The 27,361-nt window shown below is 55.3% G+C and overlaps 1 protein-coding gene across 2 annotated transcripts; it reads right to left on the minus strand.

The window, feature by feature from the left end:
• Positions 1-435: 435 nt before the first annotated feature.
• Positions 436-25,776, minus strand: MIGA2 (mitoguardin 2). Of its 2 annotated transcripts, none has more exons than XM_035015656.1 (16): positions 25,676-25,776; positions 22,650-22,876; positions 21,566-21,776; positions 19,752-19,864; positions 18,757-18,874; positions 18,237-18,370; positions 12,866-12,983; positions 11,345-11,445; positions 10,631-10,746; positions 9,601-9,673; positions 9,348-9,434; positions 4,786-4,884; positions 4,324-4,458; positions 3,565-3,618; positions 2,662-2,778; positions 436-2,421 (listed from the first exon to the last, which is right to left on the minus strand). In XM_035015656.1, exons 2-16 carry the CDS (start codon positions 22,743-22,745, stop codon positions 2,215-2,217), a joined length of 1,779 nt encoding a protein of 592 aa, XP_034871547.1. In that variant the 5' UTR covers positions 22,746-22,876; positions 25,676-25,776; the 3' UTR covers positions 436-2,214. The 2 variants fall into 2 exon arrangements, 1 of the variants encoding a protein (XP_034871547.1); XR_004681196.1 differs by having other exon boundaries at positions 2,196-2,421; positions 4,786-4,903; positions 25,676-25,760.
• Positions 25,777-27,361: the final 1,585 nt, after the last annotated feature.

Genomic DNA, 27,361 nt, shown 5'->3' on the forward strand with positions numbered 1-27,361 from the left:
ATCCACACCCAGGCTGCCCCCCATCTATGCCCTTAAGCACTGTGCTGATCACTCCCCCACTTGACCCCCCCATCCTGAGGGCCCTCCCTGCCTCAGGACCCATTGAACCTGCCAGGCTGCCAAGTGGCCCCAAGGGGGCTCCCAGGCCCCACCAGGCTTCCCTCCACCTTTGCCCTCTTGGAAACTCCACCCACTGCACCCCAAAGAGCGAGTCCCCAGGGGTCGCCCAGGAAGCAAATGACCACACATGTACCCATCAGCATGGCCATGTGGCAGGACATTGTTTTTCAACTTTTTTTTAAAGATCCCATCTATTTATTTGAGAGAGAGAGAGAGAGAAGCAGATCCCCACCAAGCAGAAAGCCCGATGCGGGACTCTATCCCAGGCCAAAGGCAGACGCTTACGCTTAACTGACTGAGCCACCCAGGCGCCCCGGAAGGACATTGTTTAAATCATTTATTTGGAAGTCGATGCACACACACTCTACCATACAAAAGTTGGAAGCTGCAACAAATCAAGTGCCCGAGGCAGTGCATGGATGTGTAAACAAAGACAAGATGAAAAGGCCACTCTGAGTGATCTGTGAGCAAATCAGAGTGGCCGGGGCCCAGGCCCAAGATGACATTCATAGCGCAGGGTAAGTGCAAATGAATGGAATGTGGGGCTGGAGGGGAGGAGGGCCACCCCAGGCCTTCCCACCCAGGAGGCTGCTCCTTCCTGGACACCAACCTCAGAGGGCGGGGGCTGTAGCCAGAGCCCTGGCTCAACACTGGGTCCCCCAGTCTGAGGAACAAGAGGGAGCGTGCAGGTAGGGGGAGTGAGCTCAGAGCTGATAGGCCGGGCCCACACCACCCCTCTCTGCTTCTCCTCTCTCTCCCTCCCGGGACCCCTCTGCCTTTCAGGGGAGAGGGGCCCTGGTCTGGGGAGCCAGTCCGCCGGAGTACGGAGACCAAAGAGGCCTCAGTGTCTCTGGGAGGCTTCTCGGCCTGAAAGGGGCAGAACCTCAAAATAAAGTGTTAAGGCAATAAATAAAACATCCAACCTCCGGTGAAAACACTGTGAGAGAAGTAAGTCTGCAGGGCTGATAGCACCCCGCAGACATGGGGACAATATGGGGACAGTGTGGGGACAGCTGTAGGACCAGCCACTGCACAGCTAGAGCATTTGTGCGTCGAGCCAAAGGCAAAGCGCCTGGCAAAGTTTCCTGTCCTAATGAGGGCAGGGGATTCGGTCCAGCCCTGTGTGTCCTCTGACCTCCCTGATGTGGTCCCTGGGCCCCCACCAATGGCAGCACAGGCGACGGGCCTGAGATGAGCCCTGGTCAGAGCCTCCAGCTCAGCCCTAGCACCACCCAGGGGGGTCCAGGCTCACAGAGGCAGGTGGGTGGGCGGGAGGACCAGCCCCACCTCCTCCGTCTTTGGTGGTGGCAAAAGGGGAAGAGAAATGACAGTCTTTGGCAGGATGAGGGCACGTCAGAAGACAGCATTCTGGTTTCGTGCTTGGGTTTGCCAAGGGCCCAGTCCCTGCCCAGACTTGAGCACAAGGGAAGCAGACCCGGCCTGTCCCACCCTTGGATGGTCCAGGCCTGCCACCTCCCAAGGTGTTCCTCAGGCACTCTGTGACCCCACCCTCCCTTTCTGGAGCTGCAAACTCTAGGGTGGTGGCAGGGGTGGGGGCCAGCGGGACTGGGCAGCCAGAGACCATCTAGCCCAGGTTCCTTCTAGCTCAGGACATCGTGGCCTTCACCCCAGAGCCCTGCCACCCCCATCTTCCACCTCTACCCTCCCAGCCCCCCTCATCAGCAGCCCTGGGGTGGGGGGAGGTTTTGGGGTCCCACACTAAGGGCATCCCGGGTCTGCCTGTCCCACCTCTCCTCACAATACCACCCCCTCTCTCCCACCACCTTCCTCTCCCTCGGGCCCCGCAGGTCACTGGTCCAGCTGCCGCCTCCCCCAGGGATAGCTGAGGGCAGTCAGGCGGGCTCCCAGGGGCTCCAACCCTCTCCAAGGCAGTTGGCAGGGATTCCCAAATGATGATGAGGGACAAGGTAAGGGGCAATCACCCTCGGCCGCCCAGGCCCAGATTCTGCCCCTGCTGATGGCCATGGATCCCCAGGCCATTCAATGCCAACCCAAAGGAGGGGAGGAGACGGCCTTCTCACGGCCACCCGGACGAGGCCCAGGCAGTCCCCTTCCCCAAGCCTGTACCCGCCGCTACTGCGTCTCCTCCAGGGGCCCGTTCTCTCGGGGCAGTGTCCCGTTGAGGCCCACGCTGCTGGCCACTGGCGCCCCCAAGTAGCCAAGCAGGATTTCGCTGCGGCGCCGGGACAGCTGCAGGATGTCGTCTGCCAGGGCCGGCACGGAGGTGTAGCGGACGTTGTCCAGGTCGAACATGTCCCTCAGGTACTGCACGATCTGGTGCTGGGGGGCAAGGCTGGCGTTGGCCGGGATTCAGGCCCCGTCCCCCCAGCACAGAGGCCCTCCAGACCACCCAGAGCCCCGCCCTGGCTACCGGAGCCCCGCCCCATCCACAGGCTCCGCCCTCCCAGTGTTTCCTGTGGACCCCTGTGGGCCGGCCTCCTTCCAGGCACCGGCCCCCCCACACCCCACCCCCGACCCGCGTGCACCGAACAGCCCAGGAAGGCCACGCACTCCGTTTACCTTGAAGAAAGCACAGACTTCCGAGAGCTGGGGCTTGGGTCCGAGGAAGCCGAAGGCTAGGACGGGGCTAACGTGCTCCGATACGGAGTAGAAATGGGAGATGAAGCCATCGGGCACCTGCAAAGGTAGCGAAGCTGAGGGCTGGGACGCCAGCTGGGGAAGGCGGCCGGGCCCTGGGGGCCTAGCGAAGAGCTGGGCTTTGGAGGGAGGCCTGGCTCAGTCACGTGCTTGCTGGGTGACCCCAGGCAAGTGACAGGGGCCTCCACCTCTGCAGAATGGGGGTAACCTCGAGGTCGCTGTGAGGACTGCACGAGGAAGGGGCGGGGTGGGCTCAGCACCGGAAGTGCCCAGTGTACTTGGCAGTGGCAGCTGGTATTAGCCGGGCAGCAGAGCCTGGCTGGCAGAGGGGAGCAATGGATCGCACCCAGATAGAGCAACCAGTCCCCGCTTGGGAGGGCAGATAACAGCGGCCTGGGGGCGGGAGGGAGGCTGCTCTGCCTGCTCCTGGGGCACCCTGCCCCCACCAGATGCCTCTACCAAGCCAGCTGCCACCCCTTTGCGCAGGCCCTTCCTCCCTCAAGGATGCCCTTTCCCCTCTGAGCTCTTCCACATTTCCCGATGGCCCATGCTGTGCGGAGTCCTGGGGAGGAGACGAAGCAGACCTATGTGTGTCCTTGAGGTCCTCCTGGTCAAGGGACAGCTAATGGCAGGAGAGGTGGCCAGTGCTATGGCAGAGGCCAAGAGGTACGACAGGGCCTAGGGGCTTAGCAAGACCTCCCTGCACCAGCCCCATTCCTCTGCCCACCCCTCCCCACCCCACCCTGCCCCCAGACCAAGGGCCAGGGCATGCCGGTGGGTCAGCTGAGGTGGGTACCATGCCCGGGGCCCGAGGGGGTCACTCACCATCAGCAGTCTCCTCTTGGCTTTCAAGACTGACCAGCAAGCAGTGGCCAGAGCCTAAACCAAATATGGGACCCCACCCAGGTTTCAGCAGGACAGGCCGGGCCTGCAGCCTCTATCTGTGTCCCCCAGCTTCCACCACCCCAAGCAGAAAGATGCGGCTTGGTGCCTGAGCTCTGCTGATTCCCTCCCCTCACTCAGGAACCGGACACACCTAAACCTGAACTTGATTCTAACACTGCTCTGGGGCCCCTGGACCAGCCACTGAACTTCTCCAGGCCTCAGTTTCCTTCTCTAAAATGACCATGACCCCGCACCCCCACCACATTCAGAGGTTGTGGGGGTCCACGGTCACCGCCTGCAAACTGCATGAAGACCAGCCCCAGGTCACGCCTGCCCCACAGGGCCCCACACTCAACTTCCCGTGCTGTTCCTTTCTTTTTCCTGTTTTAACTCAGTACGATGCATTAAAACTGAGTAGAATTAACGGAGACCACAATGCAGAAGGACAACGCCCACCATGCAGGTTCTACAGGGGTGCAGAGAACAACGGGGTCCCCTGGGAAACGGCTGCAGAGCAGATGCCTGGTCTGCCCAGATTCAGGAGCCGCACATCACGCAGGGGAGAGGAACCCGCCCAGTGGGGTGACTGCTGCCTGCTGGGTGGGGGGCCCAGGCTAGGTGCCCAAAGGAAAGCAGAGGCTGGGCCAAGGCATGGGGTGACATGAGTGTGTGTGTTGGATGCGGAGGGCAGCCACCCACCGTCTCCTTGAAGCTGTCTGACAGCCAGCGGTTCCTCAGGACGGCGAGCACCGAGGATGGAGGGTTCTCCAGGTCCTCGAAGGCGTCCATGAGTATGAAGTCCAGCACAATATCGAAGAAGCTCATGCACACCACCTGTGAGAGGGCAGGGATGCTCTGAAGGCTGCAGGCCCACTGTCCAGATGGGAAGACCGAGTCCAGAGAGGTGCAGGTGCGTGAGGGCCTGGGTGGGAACGCACGGGTGAGTGGGCACATCTCCGGGCCACAGTGGGCTGCAGCTGGGGCTGTGTCCCCCACAGCCGGGGCCCACGGCAGGGCAGGGACCAAGGGCTCGCAGCAGCGATGGGCCCATCTCAGGCCTCGGAATCAAGGCAGAGCTCCGCACAGGCACCCCCCTCCTTGCTCGAGGATCTCAGGTACAAGGGACCCCACGGCACTGGGGCTCAGCATAAACCAACTCACCCCACGGCCCTCCAGCTCCAGTCGCGTGGTGGCCCAGGTCTCGGGCCGCAGGGCATAGACCATCATCTCCTCGTAACTCTCCAGGAAGCCTTTGGGGCTCTGTGGGGAGAAGCACAGCCTGTTCTGGTCATGAGAGAGGCTCTAAGACTCACTTGGACGAGATCCACAGGAACAGGCCTGTGGATGGACAAGCCAAGGCAGGGCTGAAGTCGATCCTTGAGCGGCGGCCTTGGAGAAAACCGGGCAAGAAGGGTCCTCTGCCCACAGCAACGTGCCTCTCAGAGACCGGGGCACGTCCAGGAGAGATCCGACAAGAGCACACCCCGCAACGTCTCAGACCAACTCACAGCTGAGCACCAAATGCCTCCCAAGAGATGCACACACACGACAGCATGAGCTCACTTTGCAAAGATGCGTGCGGACAGGAGGTGGAGTCAAGCAGCCAAAGATTAAAATCTCCATGCCCCTGGGTGTCACTGGTGAAATGGGAGAAGCTACGGCCCACACTCCTGGGCCTATTCTGGGGGAGTCAGTGAGCTCATGCACATAACACAATCAGCCCGGTGCCTAGACCTTGACGATGAATAGCGTTTAACACCTGCCGCTACTCGGCACACAGGATAGATCCTGCGCTCTCTGGGGCCGGGAGGTTCAGCTGCGGCTTGTGATACGCTGTGCACACGCGGATGTGCACTCACAGATGAGGGAAGCTGAGGGGGGGCCAGTGTCTGTTCTCATATGGATCAACACATCTAACTCATGCAGTACTAAGAGGGACAGTCCACTAGTACACCCACTTTATAGAAAGGCATACTGAGGCTTTGGGAGATCAGTGATGTGCCCAAGAGCCAGGGAGGATGGAGCTGACACAGAACCCTGGGTGGAGGGGCCACCAGACAGGTGTTCACCAAAATGTGAACATGGCGGAATGGGGGACAAGTTTTCTTCTTGTTTTTATGTGTCTGTTGGGTTTTGCTAAAATGAGCATGAATATTTTTGTAATCATTAAAAAAAAACCACCTATTTTCATTAAGTTTTAAAGAGAATTTGCTAGGATGAGCCCAGACCACGCCTTAATCCCCCGAGCCTCAGTTTCTTCACATGTAAAGGAGGAGGATGAAGATGACGGCTGGTGGCCAAGCATGTCTGACACCATCTCATGAGGTCCCCAGAGACACGCCCACGAACGCATGAGGAGAGGAGGCCTGGAGAGGGCGCAAGTCTGGCCCGTGGACACACAGCGACGACGAGGGCTGACCTCGCAAGTTCAGAGCCTAGGTGCTGCCCACAGAACAAGCACCCTCCCAGGGGGGCCGCCCCGGCTCCGCCTGCCTGCAACAGTCTGACAGGGCACTCATCCCTGCGCCGGTCCCAGGGCTGAGTGCAGGCTCCGCTCTCCAGAGCTGCTACCCAGCCATTCACGAAACCTACATCCCACACTGGGGTGGAGGCAGAGCGAGGACAGCCACATCTCCCAGGCCCCTTGGGGAGCAGCCACAGAGAACAGGCATCTGCTAAGCGCCTGACACCCACTTTAGCCTCACCTGCCCTTCCTTCACTTGTTTGTTCCTTCACTGTCTTGGGAGGCCACAGAGAACCTGAGAACAGGTCAAGGGCACAGCTGAGGTCAGGCCAACCTGGGTTCAAATGCCAACTCTGCCCTTCCCTCACTTAGGGATCCGGGCAAGCCCCTGGCCCTCCCCAGGCTCAGTTTCCTTATCTACCGAGTGGAGACTGCAGTCAGGACCAAAAGAGCTACTAGAAGTAAACGCGAATAAAGCGCCGGGTTCGTTGCTGGGTAAACAGCAGCTGCTGGAAGAATAATTGTGAACACTTACGGAGCACCCGCCCCACACCAGGCCCTGGGCCAGGCACACACCTGTGCTGGGGCAGCTGAAGTCCTGGCCCTCAGGGAGCTCAGCGAGCAGTGACAGAGAGCATCCTGTCAACAGGATGCCGGGTCATGGGGCCACGCTGGCGGGGTGAACCCAAAGGCTCTTGGCGAAGCCCTCCTGGGGACGAGGTGGCTAGCAGGGACTTAAAAGACGGGGAGCCAAGGGGAAGGGGAAGGAAAGGGGACCAGGGAGCTTCTAGACACTGGTATAAGTCCCACCTCCTAGCCTTGATGCTGGGTACACAGGGATTCACCTTTTCATTCATTAAATCCTATAGATATATAATTTATACTCCCGCGTGTGTATTTACAATATAGTAGTTGAACGACAACAGCATTGAGCAACAGTGTTCCAGGTGTGGAGGGACCAAGCAAAGGCCCAGATCAGGGAGAAAGTCTGGTATGGGTATACACTGAAAGCCTGAGCCCTTCGGGGCGCCTGGGTGGCTCATTCAGGTAAGCATCTGACTTCGGCTCAGGGTCCTGGGATCAAGCCCCGCGGCGGGCTCCCCGCTCAGTGGGGCGTCTGCCCGTCTCTCTGCCCCTCCTCCCCCGCTCGCTCGCGCTCTCTCAAATAAATAAAATCTTTAAAAAAAATAAATAAATAAAGCCTGAGCCCTTCAGTCTGGACAGGGCAAAGTGTGCATGGCAGCCGGCCACGAAACAAAGTTTGGTCTTTACCTCAAGGGCAGTGGGAGCGAGGGAACGTTTCAGGCAGTGGGTGACGAGGTCAGAGGTGCGTTTTATTTTTTATTTATTTATTTTTATTTATTTATTTTTAAAGATTTTATTTATTTGAGAGAGAGAGAATGAGAGACAGAGAGCATGACAGGAAAGAGGGTCAGAGGGAGAAGCAGACCCCCTGCTGAGCAGGGAGCCCGATGTGGGACTCGATCGCGGGACTCGATCCCGGGACTCCAGGATCATGACCTGAGCCAAAGGCAGTCACTTAACCAACTGAGCCACCCAGGCGCCACCCCGAAGGCAGATGCGTAACCAACTGAGCCACCCAGGAGCCCTATTTATTTATTTTTGAAAGTTTATTTATTTGAGTAATCTCTACCTCCAACGTGGGGCTCGAACTCATGACCCTGAGATCAAGAGTCTCATGTTCCTCCGACTGAGCCAGCCGGGCGCCCCCAGAGGTGCGTTTTAGAACCATTAGTTGGACGGGTGAGGTGAAAAGGACTCGGGAGAGGCGTTTTCAAGGGCTTTGCGCCAACAAGTGACCAATAACATGAAAATTCATGCAGCCTTATTAATAATCAAAGAAACATGAAAGAACGGATAACATAGATTAAAAGGGTTACTAACGTCCAGTTACCGATGCCTTGCGCTTGGCGACATGTAAGGACACACATGATTACACCGCTGGCAGGCACTGTGGCTGTTAAGCCATTTCTGAGACCAGACTGGCAAAACCCAGATGTGCCCGAGACATGGGACTGCCACATCTGGGCTTTGCCCCACAGAAAACCACAGGTACCTAAAGAGGTCTGTAACAGATGGATTGTAACAACAGTGTGACAGTGGAAAATCAGACACAACCCAAATGGCCCTCCACTGCAGGACCAGATGGACCACAGCGAGCCTGCCCGAGGGAGTCCCACGCCATCGATAAAAGTGACTGCATCGGGGCGCCTGGGTGGCTCAGTCGTTATGTGTCTGCCTTCGGCTCAGGTCATGATCCCAGGGTCCTGGGATAGAGCCCCACGTCGGGCTCCCTGCTCGGCGGGAAGCCTGCTTCTCCCTCTCCCACTCCCCCTGCTTGTGTTCCCTCTCTCACTGTGTCCCTCTCTGTCAAATAAATAAATAAAATCTTAAAAAAAAAAAAAAAAAAGAGGGGGCACCTGGGTGGTTCAGTCGTTAAGCATCTGCCTTGGGCTCAGGTCATGAACCCAGGGTCCTGGGATGGAGCCCCGAATCCGGCTCCCTGCTCGGCGGGAGGCCTGCTTCTCCCTCTCCCACACCCCCGTGCTTGTGTTCCCTCTCTTGCTGTGTCTCTGTCAAATAAATAAATTTAAAAAAAAAATCTTAAAAAAAAAAAAAAAGAAAGAAAAAGCAATACAGACCCGTATTTTTCAGAATCAGCACAGGAAACGCCCCCTAAGCCTTTCCCAGCTCCTCTAGAGCCTTCAGGATGAAGTCAAAGCTCCTCAGCTTGATTTCAGATTTTTTTTTTTTTTAAGATTTATTTATTCATCTGAGAGAGAGAGAGGGCACAAGTGCGAGCGGGATGGGGAGGGGGCAGAAGGAGAGGAAGCCCGGTCGAGGGTTCAATCCCGTGACCCGGAGATCATGACCTGAGCCAAAATCAACAGACAGACGCTTAACTGACTGAGCCACCCACGTGTTCCGGGCTTTTTTTTTTTTTTTTTTTAAACAGAACCAAATAAAAGTTACAAAAATTAAAATTAAAAAAGGCAAGGTGGCGGGGCGCCTGGGTGGCTCAGTCGTTAAGCGTCTGCCTTCGGCTCAGGTCGTGATCCCAGGGTCCTGGGATTGAGCCCCGCATCGGGCTCCCTGCTCAGCGGGAAGCCTGCTTCTCCCTCCTCCACTCCCCCTGCTTGTGTTCCCTCTCTCGCTGTGTTTCTGTCAAATAAATAAATAAAATCTTAAAAAAAAAAAAAAAAAAGGCAAGGTGAGAAGAAAACTTGAAAAAAGCTACCTTCTCAGCTTTGGTCATGAGGCCCGTCACCATCTGCCGGCCAACTTCTCCGAAGAAAAGCTGGTTGCTCTTGTCTTCTAGAAGACCCTAAGGAACGAGGAAGGGAGGGGAGCGAGCTGGCGGAGAGGTCAGTGGAATGGGGCGGGCAGGTGACCCATCTGAGCAGAGGAGCCGGTGTGGTAGCAGGGCCTGGCAGACCTGTCCGACCACCCCAGCCCAGGCTCTGTCCTCTCCAGGTGCCCCTGACACCCACCTCGAAGGCTTGCCGCACACAATGCAGCTTGGCCAGAAAGTCCTGGTCACTGTAGCAGCCCAGCAGCTCAGTCCTGAGGAGAAACACAGTCAGTCATTCCCCCTGGGACCTACCCAGCAATGCCCTCTGGGTCAGGGTGAAGCCCCGAGTGGCCCTACCTCAGCCGGGCAGTATGACCTTGGGCAAGTGCCTACCCTCCTCTAGGCCTCGGTGCCCCCCAAACCCAAGGGAAGAGGCGGACCGGACGCTCTCTGAGGGTGTGTTGTCCTCAGTGGTACTGAGGGCAGCTGGTGGGTCTGGGCCCTGGGAGTCGGGCTGACCTTGGCCTCCTTCAGGCCCCAGCCAACAAAGGACCCTCACTGGCAGAGGACTGGAATGACCTACCTGCTCCCAGCTATCACCCATTCTGGGGCACCTGCAGCGCCCCCCCCCCCCCCCGGTCTGGCTCCCCTCATTCACATTGGTAACCAGGACTCTCAACCATTTTCAGTCGGTGAACTTTAAACACACGTACTTAAATCCAGAGTCATGGCCAGAAGCCAAGTTCTGAGTTTCATATCAAACGGCAAAATTGATTTAAGATAGATCAGAAATCTAAATATGCCACAGATGAGGAAGCTGAGGCTGAGGGGGGTTAAGCAACTCGTCCAGGGCCACACGCTCGGAAGCGACAGAACCTGGAAGGAATCAGGTTTGTGTCCCCCCCAGGGCCCAGCTGGCTTCAGGGCTGCCGCTAAGACGGATGACTTCAGGACACGGGGCTTTGGAAGAGAGCCCACTGTGTTTCTGTGGTTAGACCCCCGTGATAACTTAGAATAAGTAGAAACAATTATTATTTAACTAATTAATTATATTAGTTTGTGGTTGTTAGTTGTAGGCTTGCCTGTCTTTGAACTCCAGGCCTTTCTAGACTCTCCACGGCACAGGCGGGAGCTGCCGCCAGAGCACCGCGGTCCTCACCGAGCATTCCAAGGGGGACAGGGCCCACCCCACCTGCCCCTGCTCCCCGCCTCCTTCCCCACACACTCGCCTGAGGGTCCGGCAGGGCACTTTCCCCTCCTTCACCAGCTGTAGGGCCTCCTCATAAGCGGCAGCCGGCCTGGAGAGTGGGATCAGGTCATCTCCTGCCTGCAGGGACTCAAAGAGCTGGGGGAGGGTGCACAGGAAGAGGAAGGTGGCGTCACCGCCTGTGTCCGCAGCATCCCAAGGGGTGAGGGTGCCTGCCCGGGGGACGCCCTAGAGGACAACCTCTCAGAGGGGATGCCAGAGGGAACACTGACCCAACAGGCAAGAGGCCTTGATCTGAGTCTGGCTCTGGCCCTCAGCATCCCCATCTCCGCCAGGGGCCCAACCCAAAGGGACCATCTACTGGACAGGTGCCCACATCTTCTCACGCCAGGCAGGCGGCTGGGCCTGACACACGTGGCCATGGCAGGAGACTAATGCCAAGCAATGAGCGTGCAGTCTAAGAAGGGAGAGGTCAGTGTGCGCTGGAGCCACGGGGATGGAGACCCCGACCCTCACCCACAGGACCCAGGACCCCTGGCTTCTCACACCTCCCTGTCCCTGGCAAGTGCATGGGGTCCCCAGGGAGCGGCACTTAGGGACTGCCAAATTCTGCTCCTCTCAGAGGAAATGCCTTCACTTTCCCATGACTGAGTACTCATGGTGAGAGTCCCACAGGGGCCCGGGCTTCACTCCACCCCACCCTCCATCTCTGCCCCTCGACCCCGCCCCCCATCACCTCGGTAGCAGAGAAGAAGGAATCCTCGGAGGTCAGGCTGTCCTCATCATCCGCCCGTAGACGCAGGGAGCCCTCGGTCAGGGGCAACATGAGGGTCTTCTCTGGGAAGAGCAGGAAGAGAAGGGCTGAGCTGAGACTCCAAAATCACCGGGCTTTTTGGAATGCACACATGCAAAGCGACCGACCGGATTCTGGGCCGGCTGTTGCCGCTGATCCCACAGCTCCTGTGTACTGAACATGTATGCATGAAGATTCTGGGCTCATCGCCCCAAATGAATGGCTTCTCTCGATGCTACAGCATCATTGGAGGTGGGCACAGTTAGGTGTGGAAGGGGGCTCCTGAGGGGGACTGCCCACAGCCACAGAGCTGCACCCCGAGGCCCGATGGCCCCTGAACTCTGCACGGGCAGGCTCTGCTGTACTGTGTGGCCCTGGGCAAGCTGATTCCCCTCTCTGACAAACGGAAACTTAGCCACTGATGACAAAGAGCTCAAGGGAACGCACCGGCCACTGACTCAGTGTTTCTAGACTCACCCGCTCAAGGGCTGTGAGAGTCTGGACCTTCAGAGGGCTCTCAGGAAAGGTCTGTCGAACAGATAAGCAGAGACCATGGCCTTCAAGGCCCCACCAGCCTTCTCTGCCACACGGGGAGGCCAGAGTAGGCCAGGGCTCCTCTTCAGGTAAAGTCACTTGGGGACAGGCCGTGGGAGGGTGTGTCGCTGTAGCCGGCCCCTGACAGGCCTGTGTCACCACCGGCAGAGCTGGGGAGCTGGACACAGGAGTCGGCTGACAGCACCCAAAGAAGGGTCCCAGGGTCCACTCACTGCAGGGGGTCTGGCACGCCGTGGGCACCAGGACAACACTGGCCATCCAGCTCACAGCTTCATTCTCTCTCCCTGATGTCACGCACCTTGACCTCAGTCGGGGGCGGGGGGGAGGGGGCAACAGCAAGAGCTATTTTCGACTAACCTCCATGAGCCACCCCTTCTGCCTACCTGGTGCCACAGAAAAGGGCTCAAACCAAAGGCCTGGAACCCAACAGGGGAGATGCTGACACACACATCTGAAGGCCTGCTCCCCAGGGGATGGGCCAAGGCACAACATCCGGGGACTTCCGGGGCCTCGTCAAGCCCTGCTCCTGCCTACTACATATAAAAGAACACCTTTGGGGCGCCTGGCTGGCTCAGTCAGTTAAGCGTCTGCCTTCAGCTCAGATCATGGTCCCAGGGTCCTGGAATTGGGCCCCACGTTGGGCTCCCTGCTCAGCAGGGAGTCTGTTTCTCCCTCACTCTCCCTCTGTGCTCTCTCTCTCTCTCTCTCTCTCAAATAAATAAAGTCTTAAAAAACAAAACGCCTAACCCTTAAGGCCTCAGTTTCCCCACCTACGTATAAGGCACTGATCAAATGAGGTCCAAAGGCTCTGAGGATTCTGAGGGACCCATACCCCAGTTCTCTTGCCACCTCCCACCTCCACCCTGCCCCCACCCCGTCCCACTCCAGCCCGCAACCAGGCCAGCTCACCAAGGTCCAGCAGCATGCTGTCGGCCGGGAAGGTGGACCCAAACTCCTCCTGCAGGTGGTAAGCCCGGTGCAGCAGGGACTCTAGCTTCTCTGCAAACTCCCTTCGCTGTGACTCTGGCTGCCAGGAAAACAATGAACGTCAACCCAGGCCCTCCACACTCCCCAGGCCTACGGTCCCTCCTCACCATCGATGGGGGGAAAAGGGGAGCAGGCTCTGGGGCCCCGCAGCAAGAGTACATGTCTAGACCTGAGCTGCCCAATACAGGAGCCACCAGCCCCATAAAGCGAACAAGCAGCTGAAATGTGGTCTGTCCCAATGGAGATGTGCCCTAAGTACAAACACATGCCGGATTTCAAATACTTAGTACCAAGAAACCACAAACAAACAAAAACACTCTAAAATTTCTCAGGGGCGCCTGGGTGGCTCAGTCAGTTAAGGGTCTGACTCTTGGTTTTGGCTCCGGTCCTGATCTCAGGGTCGTGGGATCAAGCCTCACGTCAGGCTCCATGCTCAGCAGGGAGTCTGCTTGAGTTTCTCTCTCCCTCTGCCCCTTTCCATTCTGAGCGCGCGCATTCTCTGTCAAATAAACAAATATTTAAAAATAAAACAAGGGGCGCCTAGGTGGCTCAGTCGGTGAAGCGTCTGCCTTTGGCTCAGGTCAGGATCGCAGGGATTGAGCACCATATCGGGCTCCCTGCTCAGCGGGGAACCCGCTTCTCCCTCTCCTCCCTGCTCATGCTCTCTCTCGCTATCTCTGTCGCTATCTCTGTCTCTCTCTCTCAAATAAGTAAATCTTTAAATAAATAAAATATCTCAATGATGCTCCATGTTGATCACATGTTGATACTATAATATACTCCATATACTAGATTACATAAAATGTATTATTAAGGGATGCCTGGGTGGCTCAGTCGGTTAAGCATCTGACGCTTGATCTGAACTCAGGTCTTGATCTTGGGGTCGTGACTTCAAGGCCCACCTACTTGACATAAACAAATAAGAAAATGTATTATTGGGCGCCTGGGTGGCTCAGTTGGTTAAGCAACTGCCTTCAGCTCAGGTTATGATCCTGGAGTCCCTGGATCAAGTCCCGCATCGGGCTCCCTGCTCGGCAGGGAGCCTGCTTCTGCCTCTGACCCTCCCCCCTCTCATGTGCTCTCTCTCTCTCATTCTCTCTGTCTCAAATAAATAAATAAAATCTTTAAAAAAAAATGTATTATTAAAATTGATTTCACCGGTTTCTTTTTTGCTTTTTAGCATGGTCTATGGGAAATTTTAAATGAGCTATGTGGCTTCCTACTGAACAATGCTGACCTGGGCTCTGAGCCCAGCACCACCAGTTCCAAACGGTATGGCCTCAAGTAAATTACTTCCTCATTCTAAGCCTCTGTTTCCTTACCTATCAGCTGACATGAGAGTACCTACTTCCTAGGTTTTTAGGGAAAACATGAAGGAGAGAAGGTATGCAAAGTCCTTCCCACAAGGTTGGCCTGTGCTGATGACCGGTAAGTGTTATGATACAGTATATAATAATCATTATGATATAGTACATAACACATATATAACACACAAAGTATATTACAATACACACAATATGTAACATGTAACATACATATACATATTTAACATAATGCGTACGATGATGATAATGTCATTATAATAAGAAGGCAGACAGGGGGGCGCCTGGGTGGCTCAGATGGTTAAGCGTCTGCCTTCAGCTCAGGTCATGATCTCAGGGTCCTGGCATCGAACCCCGCATCAGGCTCCCTGCTTGGCGGGGAGCCTGCTTCTCCCTCTCCCTCTACTGTTCTCCCTGCTTGTGCTCTCTCGCTCTGTCAAATAAATAAATAAAATCTTAAAAAAAAAAAAAAAAAAGAAGGCAGACAGGATCCCAGAAAGAGCTGGGTTCAAATTCCACTGTTACTATGAACCGTGTGTGCTTGGGAAAGTATTGTACCAAAGACACAACAGCCTGTGGTTCAATGACCTCCCCCTGCCCTTGGCTTCCGGGCTGGTATGTGGAAAGAAGGAGGCACTGCACCTTTGATCCCAGGAGCTTCTCGGCCAAGGGGCCAGGCACAGGTAGGCCCACCTCTGTTTTCTACCAAGGCTGCCAGATCCTGCACCTGTATGTAACCAGACCCCAGGGAGGAGCCGGGGGCCGGTTTAGGCCTGAGGCCACTGGGGACAGAGCTGGAAGAGCTCAGAGGAGGATAGGAGATGTGGTCTGTCCCAACCATTTCCCCAATGCTGGAAATGGTTCTCGCACCAAGTGCTCGCCCTGGACCAGGCACCTTGCTGTTGAGCCTTGCAGCATCCTTGAAGGCTGGCATGGCTGTGACCCCGATTCACAGAGAAAACTCAAGGATGTTAAGTGGCTCAGCTCACTCAGCTAGAGCCCCAGCAGAGCCCATGGAGCCCCGGGACCCACTATCCGATTTGCTCAATTCTCTGATAGGACCTGACCCCGTACGGTGTGGCTGGCACAGCCCCGTAGCTTTGGCAGAGGTCTGTGTGCTCTTTCTCGGTGAAGTGGTCTTGGGTTAGGGACCGGTTTCTTGGATGTCACACCCAAAGGGCAAAGGACAAAAGAGAAGAGATACACTGAGCTCATTGAAATAAGAACTTTTGTGCGTCAGGGGTGCCTGGCTGGCTCAGTTGGTTAAGCAACTGCCTTCGGCTCAGGTCATGATCCTGGAGTCCTGGGATCGAGTCCCGCATCGGGCTCCCTGCTCGGCGGGGGGTCTGCTTCTCCCTCTGACCCTCCTCCCTCTCACGCTCTCTGTCTCTCATTGTCTCTCTCGCAAATAAATAAAATCTTAAAAAAAAAACAAAACAAAACAAAACAAAAAAAACCCTTACAATTCAATACTAAAAAAACATAACCACTTGTCTGTGGATAGACACTTGGGTTGCTTCCATATCTTGGCTACTGTAAATGCAAGTATCCATCCACAGATGAATGGATAAAAAAGAAGTGGTATATATATACACCGGAATATTATTCAGCCATAAAAAAGAATGAAACCTCGCATTTGTAACCACAAGGATGGATCTACAGAGTAGAATGCTAAGTGAAATAAGTCAGAGAGAGAAATCCCATATGATTTCACTCATATGTGGAATTTAAGAAACAAAACGAACAAACAGAAAAAGAGACAAACAAAAAAACAGACTCTTAAATATGAGTCCATTTATAGAAATGTCCAGAACAGGCCAATCTATAGAGATGAAAAGTAGATGAGGGGTGGGCTGGGGCTGAGTCTGACGGAGAGTGTCCGATGAAGCGTATGGGACTCCACGGGAACATGATGAAAATGTTCTAAAATTAATTGTGGTGACGAACACCCAACTCTGAATACACTAAAAGCCAATGAATTGTACAATTCAGAATTGAAACTGAAATGAATTTTATGGTATACGAGTAATATTCCAATAAACCTGTTAAAAATTTTTCTTAGGATAGAAAAATGCCCGGAAGGACACCAAGCGGTTGTGTCTGGATGAAGGGTTATAGAGATCGTTTATTGAGCACCTACTTTGCACCAGGATCCTAGGGCTGGCAGTGGCATCCCGCCAAGGGCCCCAGTGCTCAGGGAGGCCGAGGGCCTCATCATACAATATGAGCTGCCCGATCAAAGATCAAAGACTAGACGCTTTCCTCCCCCACTCTTTTCTATATCTGTAGTTCTCACTATTCTATGAGGAATACTTCATTGCTTTCACGATAAGATCAATGAAAGTTCTAGAATTTTAAGATGTAGTATTAGCAATCGATACTGTTTTGGAAATAGAGCTGTCTCCCTTCCTTTCCATGACCTAAAACCCTCCTGCAGGCCTCTACTGTCTGACCACAGATAGCAGATACCTGATGCAGCTGTGCCCTTGGGTCCCGGAGGCTTGGTCACCCTCTGGGGGCATTTCTCCGATGTCCTCCGTCCTGTAGCTACCGTGCTCCTGCTTGTGTGGCAGGCCCTGAGCTGATGTTCCCAGCTGGGGTACAGGACACCATACCTTCAAGTTGTTACCAGCTGTGCCAGGCATGTCCTCATCCCAGTGCTGCAAAGTGTTCCCCAGGCTCCCCTACCAACTGGCTCATGACCCACCGAGGCATTGGTGGAGGAAGCATGGGATGGGGCAATGGGCAGACAAACTCCCCTCCCAGTCCTGCCTCACATCGTATCACTGCCCTACCCCACCCAAGCTGAGGTGACGCTTGCCGGTTATCCCGTACCATGGTTCTAGGTGCTGCGAATCCTAAGCTCTGGACACACTCCTCACCTGTGCAACCAATTCCCTGGGTTAACCTCCCTTTTTAACACCTGAAGTTGATCCTGACGGACTCTCCAGATACTATCAGAGTGCTCCCCAAAGAGCCCCAACTTTGTCCTCGTTCCAGCAGAGGACAGGAGCTCATAGGGCTTTTTTTTTTTAATACATAAAAGCATAAAGACTAAAACAGAAACAGTCCACAATCCTACCACCTATATAAACCCTGCCCATAAGCATAGCTAGAAATTAGGAAGGCCAAACAATAAAGTACAATAAAAGCCTTTTTCCACCTTTCCCTGTCGAACCAATCCTCACAGATCATTTTTAACAGTTTCCTGAGTTATCTGTCCAGAGGAAAGTAAAAACGCACATACACACCACATTCGCACACGTATGCATGGATAGATGTCTTTCTGAACACGTTTACACACGGGTCACGCTACACACATTCCACATCTTGCTTTTTTTCACTTGATGACATACTGTGGAGACAGCAGCCTATCAGCCTATGCAGATTTCCCTAGTATCATACTCCAGATCCCTACGGATGGGCACGCAGATCGTTTCCAGTTTTTTCTGGTTTTTCACTGTTACAAGATAATGCTTCAGTAAACGTCCATCCAGGACACAAACATTTTTTAATGTTAGCTTTTTTTCACTTTATTTCTCTTTTCTGATATTGAAATAAATAAATACTGACAGTACCAAAAAAAAAAAAAATGTCTAAAGAAAGGACAAGACAAAGGCTGTGAGATCCACTCAGCTGAACGCAGGCTACTTCCCGCCAGTCCTTCATAAAATGCACCTTCTCCTCACATAGTTGGGACTGGGGTGTGATCATCCCCGGGATTACTGAGTGATTACCACACGTCAGGCAAGGTAAGGCACTAAGCACCTTACGTGCGTATTTTCCTTGGGTGGATTGACATCCTGGTGGAATGTCACCTGGTGGAACTGCCACCATCCAGGAGCACAAGGGACCACCCGCCAGAAGGCAGGGCTGCTACACTCCCTCCCAAAGGTTGGCTGCCTCTCTGCACCCCCTCCAACCTTCTCCATGGCTGGGAGCTAAGAAGGACGCGGGAGAGGAAAACCTACCTCAGACAGTACCTCCGAAGCAGTCTCGGGGTTCCGCAGGCTGTCCCCTGGTGTGGGGGTACTGCTGTCCCCTCGCTGCCCCACGCTCAGCGCCTGCTCCCACTTCTGCAGAGCCTCCTCGAACAGCTCCATGCCTGAGCACGGGCGGGAAGACAAGGGAGAGTCTGACCTCGGCAGAGGAGAGCAGCCGGGCCCCACACTCAAGATGGGGTCAGAAGGGCAAGGAGGGAGGAGGACACGAAAGGACAGAAACGGTCAGGACTGTGTGAGCCGGCTCCTAGTCACTTTTCCAAGGCGGCTCAGTTTACAGGCCGCCACTCAGACTGGATTTGTTCCTAGAGACTGTCCCCTATCCACAAATGGCTAGAAACCCTCGAATGAGGGTTTTGGGGTCGGGAGTGGGGTTCCAAACCAGCACCTGGGAAGGTGTCCTGAGTCCAGCCTGGGCTCCCAGGAGGAGACCATTCTTCCCCCAACTCTGCCCCAGAAGAGGCCCTATGGCTGGCCTCCTGGCCAGTACCTTGCATGTAGAGACTCTCCGCGTTGCTATCACCGGTAGTCACAGACTCTTCCATCCCTCTGGTGTCCCACGGTCCCGAGCACGCAGCCGTGGGGCTGGATGAGTTCACTGCTACCATCTGGGCACCAAGCAGCACAAGGACCCAAGGGCAAGGGGTAAGGCCCTCCCAGACCCTTTGTAGGACCCAAGTCCCTCCCACTGCCTGGTCCTATGTCACACACCCTCTCCTAAGACCACCCCTGAAGCCAGCCCCTGGCACGCGGCCAAGCCCTCAGCAGGGCCTGGTCCCACCAACTTTAAGCACCCGGCGGCACTTTTACAGAAACTGCAGAAGTGGGAGGAAAGAGACCAATGGCCATCCCAGAAACCAGCAGCTTCCTACAGAAGCCGTCCTGGGCCCGTTCCCTGCTCTGGCACTCTGTGACTGGGGGGACTAGGAAGACTGAGGGAGCTCCCACCACCACAGGACAGGGCAGTGCCCACGTTTGCCACACTTCTCACCCTGCTGGGATGTGGGCTCCTCCAGGGCAAGAGCCTGCTCTTGCTCACCCCTGGGTTCCCAGGGCAGAGCCGGGCTCAAGCTCACTGCACAAAGCGGTCACTAGATGAACGAATGAGCCCAAAGCCACTCCCCAGGAGAAAATATGCTTCTCTTTGTCTCATTTATCTCTTTGTCTTCAACAGAGTCCCTGGCACAAAGCAGACGCCTGCTCCGTGTCTGATGAATGAATGAATGAACTTTCATAGACAAGTCTCTTCCCCACAAGAGACCACCCACCTCTCTTCTGCCCCTATCCACCTCTCTCTCACCGAAGCCTGGCCCTCGGTTAGCGAGCAGTGACAATCTCGGAAAGCCTGTGTGGACAGATGAGACACCGAAGGAAATCTCTCCTGTCTTCCTTCCAGTCTGTCAGCTCCCCGAGGGCAGAGATTAGAGCCTCCTCGGTACCTGGGCCTGAGCCCAGAGCCCCTAGTGCCCTGCCCTGGCTATTTACCGAAGCCAAGCTGTGGGAAGAGCCTGAGTGCTTGCTGGGCTCGATGGAGGAGATGCCACTCAGAGTGTCGTTGCTCTTGCTACTGGGGCTCTGCATCCTCCGGCTGGAGTAGCCTGCGAGCAACAGGAGGGCAAGGGTCACGCAGCCTTCGAGTCCGGCCTTTGCACAGGCTGTTCCCACCTCCAGCAACCCTCCCCCTCCTCATCTGGGAGCTTGTCCTACATACCCTTCTAAGTCAGGGGGACGGCAGAGCGCTCACGTGCGTGCGCTTAGCAGAGCGCTACGCCCCTGCCTGTCATCCTGCTCACTACCGTATCCCTGTCGCCCAGCACAGGGCCTGGCCCAGAAGGCCCCGGACCTGCCAGGTAAGCCAGAGAATGAGGTCTGGCGACTCCTCCGCCTACTTCTCACTCAGTCTCCCCTGCGAAGGAATTCTCCTCCTTCCAAAAAGAATTTGAGACAATGGCTTCTTTAAATACAAAACATTTTTTTTTTAAGTGAGAAAAGTAGGGACGGGAACAGAAGGTAACACCAGAGGTGGTGGTGGTGGGACGGGTTAGGCAAGCCAGAGGTTGCCCACAGGAGCAGCTCCAGGTGCCCCAGGGGCCCGTGGACACAGAAACCCAGCTACATCAGCGCTTCTCAGGGCCTGCTCTAAACTAGTCTTAAAACTTCTTTTTCCAGCTGTAGAGAAAACTTCCCTTTTGCAACAATAATTCGCAACTAAAATTCATTTTCATTTAAGGGGATTTTTCCTTCTTCTTCTTCTTCTTCTTCTTCTTCTTCTTTTTTTTAACGTAGGCTCCATGCCCAAAGTGGGGCTTGAACTCATGACCCTGAGATCGAGAGTTGCACGCTCTACTGCCTGAGCCAGCCAGGCGCCCCAACGGGGATTTTTGCTTCTTAAACCAGGTTTCTCCCAAGATGTGAGCCTGTGAGGACTTCCTGCCCAGGGAAGAGATCCATATGATATTCAGGCATGGCAAACAGTGGGTTGCTGGGTAACAAAATGAACAGGGTCTATAAGGGTTTTGAAAACCACACCAGCATAGAAAATGGCTCAGAGGCTACCAGGGGCTGGCGGGGGAGGAGAGAGGCACTGACTACACAGGACATGGGGCCTGAGAGCATAGTGGGACAGTTCTCGATGTGGTGTAAATACAGGGCTCTAGGTGCTACACAAAATTCCATAAAGAACTGTATGCTCGGGGCGCCTGGGTGGCTCAGTCGTTAAGTGTCTGCCTTTGGCTCAGGTCATGATCCCAGGGTCCTGGGATCGAGTCCCGCATCGGGCTCCCTGCTCAGCAGGAGGCCTGCTTCTCCCTCTCCTACTCCCCCCGCTTGTGTTCCCTCTCTCGCTGTGTCTCTCTCTGTCAAATAAATAAATAAAATCTTTAAAAAAAAAAAGACCTGTATGCTCAAAAGGCTGAACTTAACTTTAAAAAAGGGGTGGGGAGGATGGAGAGAATACCATCTGGCTCAGGAACCACATGGCCCTTCTTGCTCCTGAGCCAGGGGGCTTCCCTCCCTGAGCAGAGGAGCTGCATCCTGCCACTCCCTCTGGACGCGGGTATTCCCAAGGGGTCCTCAGATACTGAGAACTGCCGCCACCGACAGGACATGCGCATCTGGCTGCATCACCCACCAAATCCTTGACTTGGTGATGACTCAGGGAAGGGTCTACCACATCCCCGCTTCCCGGAGGGGAACTCAGCTTGGAGACAGGACATCACTAGCCCGAGACCCGACAGTGACCAGGGGCCCAGCTGGGACTTGACTCCAGGTCAGGCCCTCCCCCAGCGCCTCACACCTACCTTTCTTCACCGATGGGACCTTCCTGGCCATGAGGATGGGGAGGGGCACCGTGCCCAGATATGCACCTCCCATCTCAGGGCCGACCTGCTTCTTCCTCCGCCGTCGCCTCTTCAGCTGATGGGCGGCCAGGGCCAGGGCCACCGTGCCCAGGGCTGTGGCAAAAAGGACCTTCCGCAGGCCTGGTGTCAACCGCAGCTGGGAGAAGGCAGACTGCAGGAAAAGAGGGAGGCGGCTGGGCTACATCTCCCTGGAGGAGCTGAGGTGGGCAGAGCTGTGCTGGGGAGCACCTGAGGGACACAGGAGGCCTCAGGCACTCGGGGTCCATTTGCTGACCAGGAATGAGAGGCAGTCACCCCCGAGGAGGCACTGGGCCAGCACCTCTGAAATGTGGACCACGGGGACGTAAAGAGGTTGGGGACAGCAAAATGGCAATGCCAAAGAGATCACATCTAGGGCCCAGTGGGTGTCCCTCACTCCATCGGTCGTGATTCTAACAGCTGCAGTGACTGAGCCCCTACTATGCCAGGCACGGAGCTAGGATTTTACCTGCACTCCCTGGCTGAATGCCTGTCCTTTTCCAGGTGAGACTCTGAGGCTCACATAGGTTAAGACACGTGCTCAAGGAGACGGGGAGTCAGAAATCGAACCTAGGTCTCCTGACCCCATTTCTTAATGACTCCTTGAAGTTGGTAACATTCCCTCCACCTAACTGCCCCATCTATACAATTCCCTGCTCCTCACTCTCTGCCTGCTGAACTGGGAGCCCCTCACGTGGGGCTGCACCCCACACAGCAGACCTGGTCAGCCACAAACATCTACGGTTGGCAGGGAGGGCATTATTGACCCCTTTGATAGACTGAAACACTGAGGCCAAGAGTTCACATAGCCCTAGCGTGAAGACGGGCTTGGGACTCCAGACTCCTCACCTAGTCATTCCTGCTCTGCACAAAGAGAAGACCCCAGAAGCCTGGGGCAATAATGAGAGACAGGCTTTCCCAAAGGCTAGAGACCCTGGGATGAGTGGCTCAGTGTTTCAGAGGCCAGAGGGGTAAAGGCAGGACCACAACCCATCCCAACGTTTACCTGCCCAAAGGTCGTGTACAGGAACACAGGGATCTCGGCCACCGTCATGGCCAGCGCCTGGATCATGGACATGCCCTCGGTCCTCCGGAACGCCATGGCAGGACCAGCACCCTCGGGTCTAAGAGCTTCCAAGGAAAATGTCTTCAACTGGCTGCTGGCTGGGTCCCAGGCACCATCCACGCCTCAGAAAGATAGGGACACACATACCAGAGGGTCCTTCCACAGAGCTGAGAGACAGATGACCAAGTCAGACAAGGATATGCTCAGGTGAGCACAGCGAAATGCCCGTAAGAGTGCCCTGGGCGATGAGGTGGGAGCAAAGCCCACCTCTGGAACACCAGGCCTGGAATCAGGCCCCCGCCTTCTGCAACCACCAGCAGGAAGGCAGCCAAATGTCCCCCATACCCTCTGCCCGCCCTGAGCCCTAGGAGCAGAAGACTGCATCTCTGGCATGTTGGCCCAAGAACAGACCCAAGGCCTGGGAGATGGATTGGTCACTCTCAAACTTGGGGCTTTCTGCCACACTTGCACAATCTTTTTAAACCCGTGGTCCACTGGCTACACAAAAACTTCAGGCCACAAAAGGGTCAGGCCCCTGACTGAGAATCATTACATGTTTTTCACCTCCCACAAAGCCAAGAATGTTTTTATTTCCTGCGGACTGTATTATGAAAGCTGCAGGGTGCTCCCTCAAATAGCGAAAGCGACTACACTCTATGTGTATATTCTGCACTGGGTTCTTTCCATATGTTATTTCACAGGATCATTACAATTCTGTGAAGGAGATGCTATCTAGCCCCGCGCCCCATCTCTGCCAATTTCCAAAGAGGAAAGTGAGACTCAGAGGGGTTTTAAGTCAGGAGGAATCCACAGTCATACCGCTAGTATGAGGTAACATCAGGACTTGGACCAAGGTCTACTGGACTTTAGACTCTGTGCTCAGTACAACCCTTTAGCTAAACCTGACATGCAGCAGAAGTGGCAAGCCCCAGCAGAACCACAAACTACAAGAGCAACTTTCCCCATTCCAAGGTCAGTGAATAAATGGCTCGAGCACACATTGCCCAGTCCCCAAGATCCTGCAGAGCACTCCCCAACTGCCACCACAAAGACCAAGGATGCCTTCAAGGTCTCCTGGGACCTCAAGCGGAAGGAATACACAGGCCAGGACAGACCCTATCGACCTGGGACGGCGGCCAAAGTCACTGGAGCAGCACAAGAAACAGCTTATTCCCAGTGAGTGGGAAGGATGGACGATCCTACCAGTGTAGATCTAGCGCTGGGCTGCGTGCATGAGGGGGGCAAGTGGGGGAATACCCAGTCTAGGGCCAAGGAAACGGTCATGCTGTTAAGACAGGAGACATCGTGGGGCACCTGGGTGGCTCAGTCGGTTAAGCGACTGCCTTCGGCTCGGGTCATGATCCTGGAGTCCCAGGATCGAGTCCCATGTCAGGCTCCCTGCTCGGCGGGGAGTCTGCTTCTCCCTCTGACCCTCCCCCATCTCATGCTCTCTCTCTCGTTCTCTCTAATAAATAAAATAAAATATTTAAAAAAAAAAAGATAGGAGACATCGTGCCAGGAGGCTGTGAATTGACCACCACCAGTGGTCAGGGCCCGGGTTCGTATCATAAGCCGGCCCTCTCATTCCCCCAACCCGGCCCAGGCCTCAGAACACCAGAGGATCAGCAACCACTATTTCCCCAGCACTTACACTATAGGCCAGGCTTCCCACAAGCAAGCTCTGGCTGGGAGTCAAGTCACTCAGAGACAACCACTGCTTATGATGGGGAAACTGAGGCCATGAGACGTACGCAACCTGACTGACTTCGCTAACTGACCAAGCTGGGATGTGACCTCAGCTGCAAGGGATCCTGAAGCTATGGTGTTTCCCCTGAGGCTCCTGCTACAGCAACCGCGTCTCCCTCCTTGCCACACCTGAAGGACTTCTGGGCCCAAGTGAGAAGCCCACAGGGAGCTACAACAGTGAACCCGAACACGTGATCCAGGAGTGAGACGGGGCTGGGAGGCCTGGTTACTTGCCTGCAGGAGAGTCAAGAGCAGCCTCTGCTGCTCCAGACGAGAGGAAGAGTGGCAAGTGCAAGGTGATGACACTGCCCCCAAGCCTGCTTCACTCCAGGGTTGGATCCAGACTCAGCTCAACCGTGCTCTATTCTTCCCCACTGACACAACCTGGAGAGAAGCCTCCTCTTCTCCACGATGACAGCCTGTAGCAACGTTTCCCACCCTGTGCACACTTCCAACGCCATTCCCAGCTGGGGAAGTCACCCTATAACCTTGGGCAGGAACCTCCGCGTTTGGCCCCCGTGTGGCATTTACAACACCCTCAGCTTGGATGCCCACACTTTCCACAGTGGCAACCTCCTCCCTTGCCCTGGGCAATCCTATTAATGACTCTGGCCTGAGCAGCCCGTCCTTCCTGCCTGACCCCAGCAATGTCCCGAGCCCAGGCACTCCGCTGAACCACCCTCTGCCCAGTCTCTCTTCATGGCACCCTACACACCTTACAAGTCTGACCAAGCACTTGTAATGCGTAATGGGCACTCCCGTACTGAACCTCAGCAATATCCCCTTCTTCAGAATCTGTTCATCTCATCTTGGACATCTCCCTGCGCAGCCCCAGTTCAGGCCCCCTTTTCTCTTGCCCGACCCCTGGAATATCCTTGAGGGTCGTCTAGGTGCCCACTGGCGCCACCCACGGCCGGCACACCTGCTCCCTCCATCTCCGGTACTTCCTAGCCCACGTTCGGGTACCTGCGACCCTGCCACGTTCCAGGCCCGGGCATCTCCTCACTGACCTAACCTGGTACCTTCCGTTCCACCTCTCGCGCCGCCCACGGCCCGGGTACCTGTTTATTCTAACCCCGGCCCTTCTAGTCCGTCTGAGCCCGGACACCTGCGCTCCCACCCAGATCCTTGCTCAGACCCGGTTCCCACCCGCTGCAAGCCTCAGTCCCGGGCCCTGCCGCGTCGCCCGCCGCACGAGCTCAACCCGGGGCGCCACTCACCCAGGATCCCATCGCTGCGGAAGGGCAGCGTCTCCTTCTCCGGCGCCCGCGCAACCAACCTCGCGGCCACCGCGGGGGGCGTGGCCTCACGCCGGGCCAACCCTCCTTTGCCCAATGAACGTCGCCGAATTCCGGCCAACGGGCCTGGTCACGTGACCAGCCTGGCCGCACCTCCCTCGGCCCCTGCTCCGCCCCCTAAGTGCGGTTGAGGCGCGGAAGTGATCTCCCCTACCATTGGCCGTCGGGATTCGATTGACTCCGGTGGCTGAGTGGGGCGGGGCCACCCTTAAAGAGGCTGAGGCGGAGCTATGAGGTCTCTAAGGGTCTTTCTGGGAGGGACCTGCGATCGGTTTGAGCCCTATTTGGCTTCGCTGCTCCTTCGGGTTCCCACACAAATTCGGCCCGCCCTTCAAGGGCCCATTTTCTTTCTTTCTTTTTTTTTCTTTTTTTTTTTAAAGATTTTATTTATTTATTTGACAGAGAGAGAGGGAACACAAGCAGATAGAGAGGGAGAGGCAGAGGGAGAAGCAGGCTTTCCGCTGAGCAGGGAGCCCGATGCGGGGCTCGATTCCAGGACCCTGGGATCATGACCTGAGCCGAAGGCAGACGCCAAACGACTGAGCCACCCCGGCGCCCCAAAGGGCCCATTTTCAAATGCCACTGCCTCTGACTTCCCACAGCATCTTAAACCAAACTTGGCACTCTCCACTTTCTTTTGGAGCTGTTTGCAAATCTCCCCTACCAGACATTGTCTCCCTGAGAGCTGAAGTCAAGTGATTACCTTCCTGCCACCCAACGGTGCCTCCATCGAAACACTGGGTTTGGAATAGAGCTGACTTGAGTTGGAATCAAGTCCCGCCACTTAAGCTCTCTGGAGTTCACGCGGTTTACCCCTCTGTAAGTGGGTGTGGAATTCCTACCTTGCCCAAGTCACAAGGCTTTGGTGAGGTTTGGAGAAAACAGTGTGGCAAGTCCTTTCGCAACTGCGAAGAGCTGTTTGTCTGGTTTTTGTTTTTTAAGATTTTATTTATTTGAGAGAGAGAGAGAGCAAAGGAGAGAGAAGGAGCAGAAGGAGGGGCAGAGGGAGAAGCAGACTCCCTGCTGAGCAGGTAGCCAGACATGGGGCTCCATCCTGGGACTCCAGGATCATAACCTGAGCTGAAAGCAGACGCTTAACTGACTGAGCCACCCAGGTGCCCCTGCGAAGAGCTGTTTTTAAATATAATTATCAGCAAGGTCACATTCCTTCATTCATTTGACAACTAATATATCTATGTGCGAGTGGTGGACAAGATACATGATGGCCCCAGGGAGCTCAGAGGAAGCAGATACTTAATTACAACCTTGTGTGATAGTTGCTCTGATGGGAGAAACTCAGGAATGTGGGGAGACTAGGAGACACCTGGGCTTGCAGGGGGAGGTGAGAGACTTTGAAAAGAAAGGGATGTCCAGTTGCAAACCTGAAGGATGAGCAAGAATTAGCTGGGTAAAGGGGAGAGGACTGAGCATTCCAGGAACAGCACAGGCTGCGACCCCAAGGCGAGAGAGAACCTGGTATCCAGTGAGCCAAGGAAGAGGGAGCCAGAGCAAAGACTAGTGGTCTCCACAGTTGGACTGCCTGGGTTCTGGGCTCAGTCTGACACTCTCACTCTGTGCCCTGTGACCTTGTGCAAATCACTTAACTTT

The sequence above is a fragment of the Mirounga leonina genome, unplaced genomic scaffold, assembly GCF_011800145.1.
Source record: "Mirounga leonina isolate KUSES-001 unplaced genomic scaffold, KU_Mleo_1.0 Mir_170, whole genome shotgun sequence".
Lineage (NCBI taxonomy): Eukaryota > Metazoa > Chordata > Mammalia > Carnivora > Phocidae > Mirounga > Mirounga leonina.

Excerpts from the sequence above, each read along its gene's own strand:
- MIGA2 (XM_035015656.1), bottom strand. The coding sequence starts at position 22,745 with ATGGCGTTCCGGAGGACCGAGGGCATGTCCATGATCCAGGCGCTGGCC. Across the intron at positions 18,875-19,751 it reads CTTCCCACAGCTTGGCTTCG|ATGGTAGCAGTGAACTCATC; the intron begins GTAAATAGCCAG and ends CTTGGTGCCCAG. Across the intron at positions 11,446-12,865 it reads CAGCATGCTGCTGGACCTTG|AGAAGACCCTCATGTTGCCC; the intron begins GTGAGCTGGCCT and ends TGCTCTTCCCAG.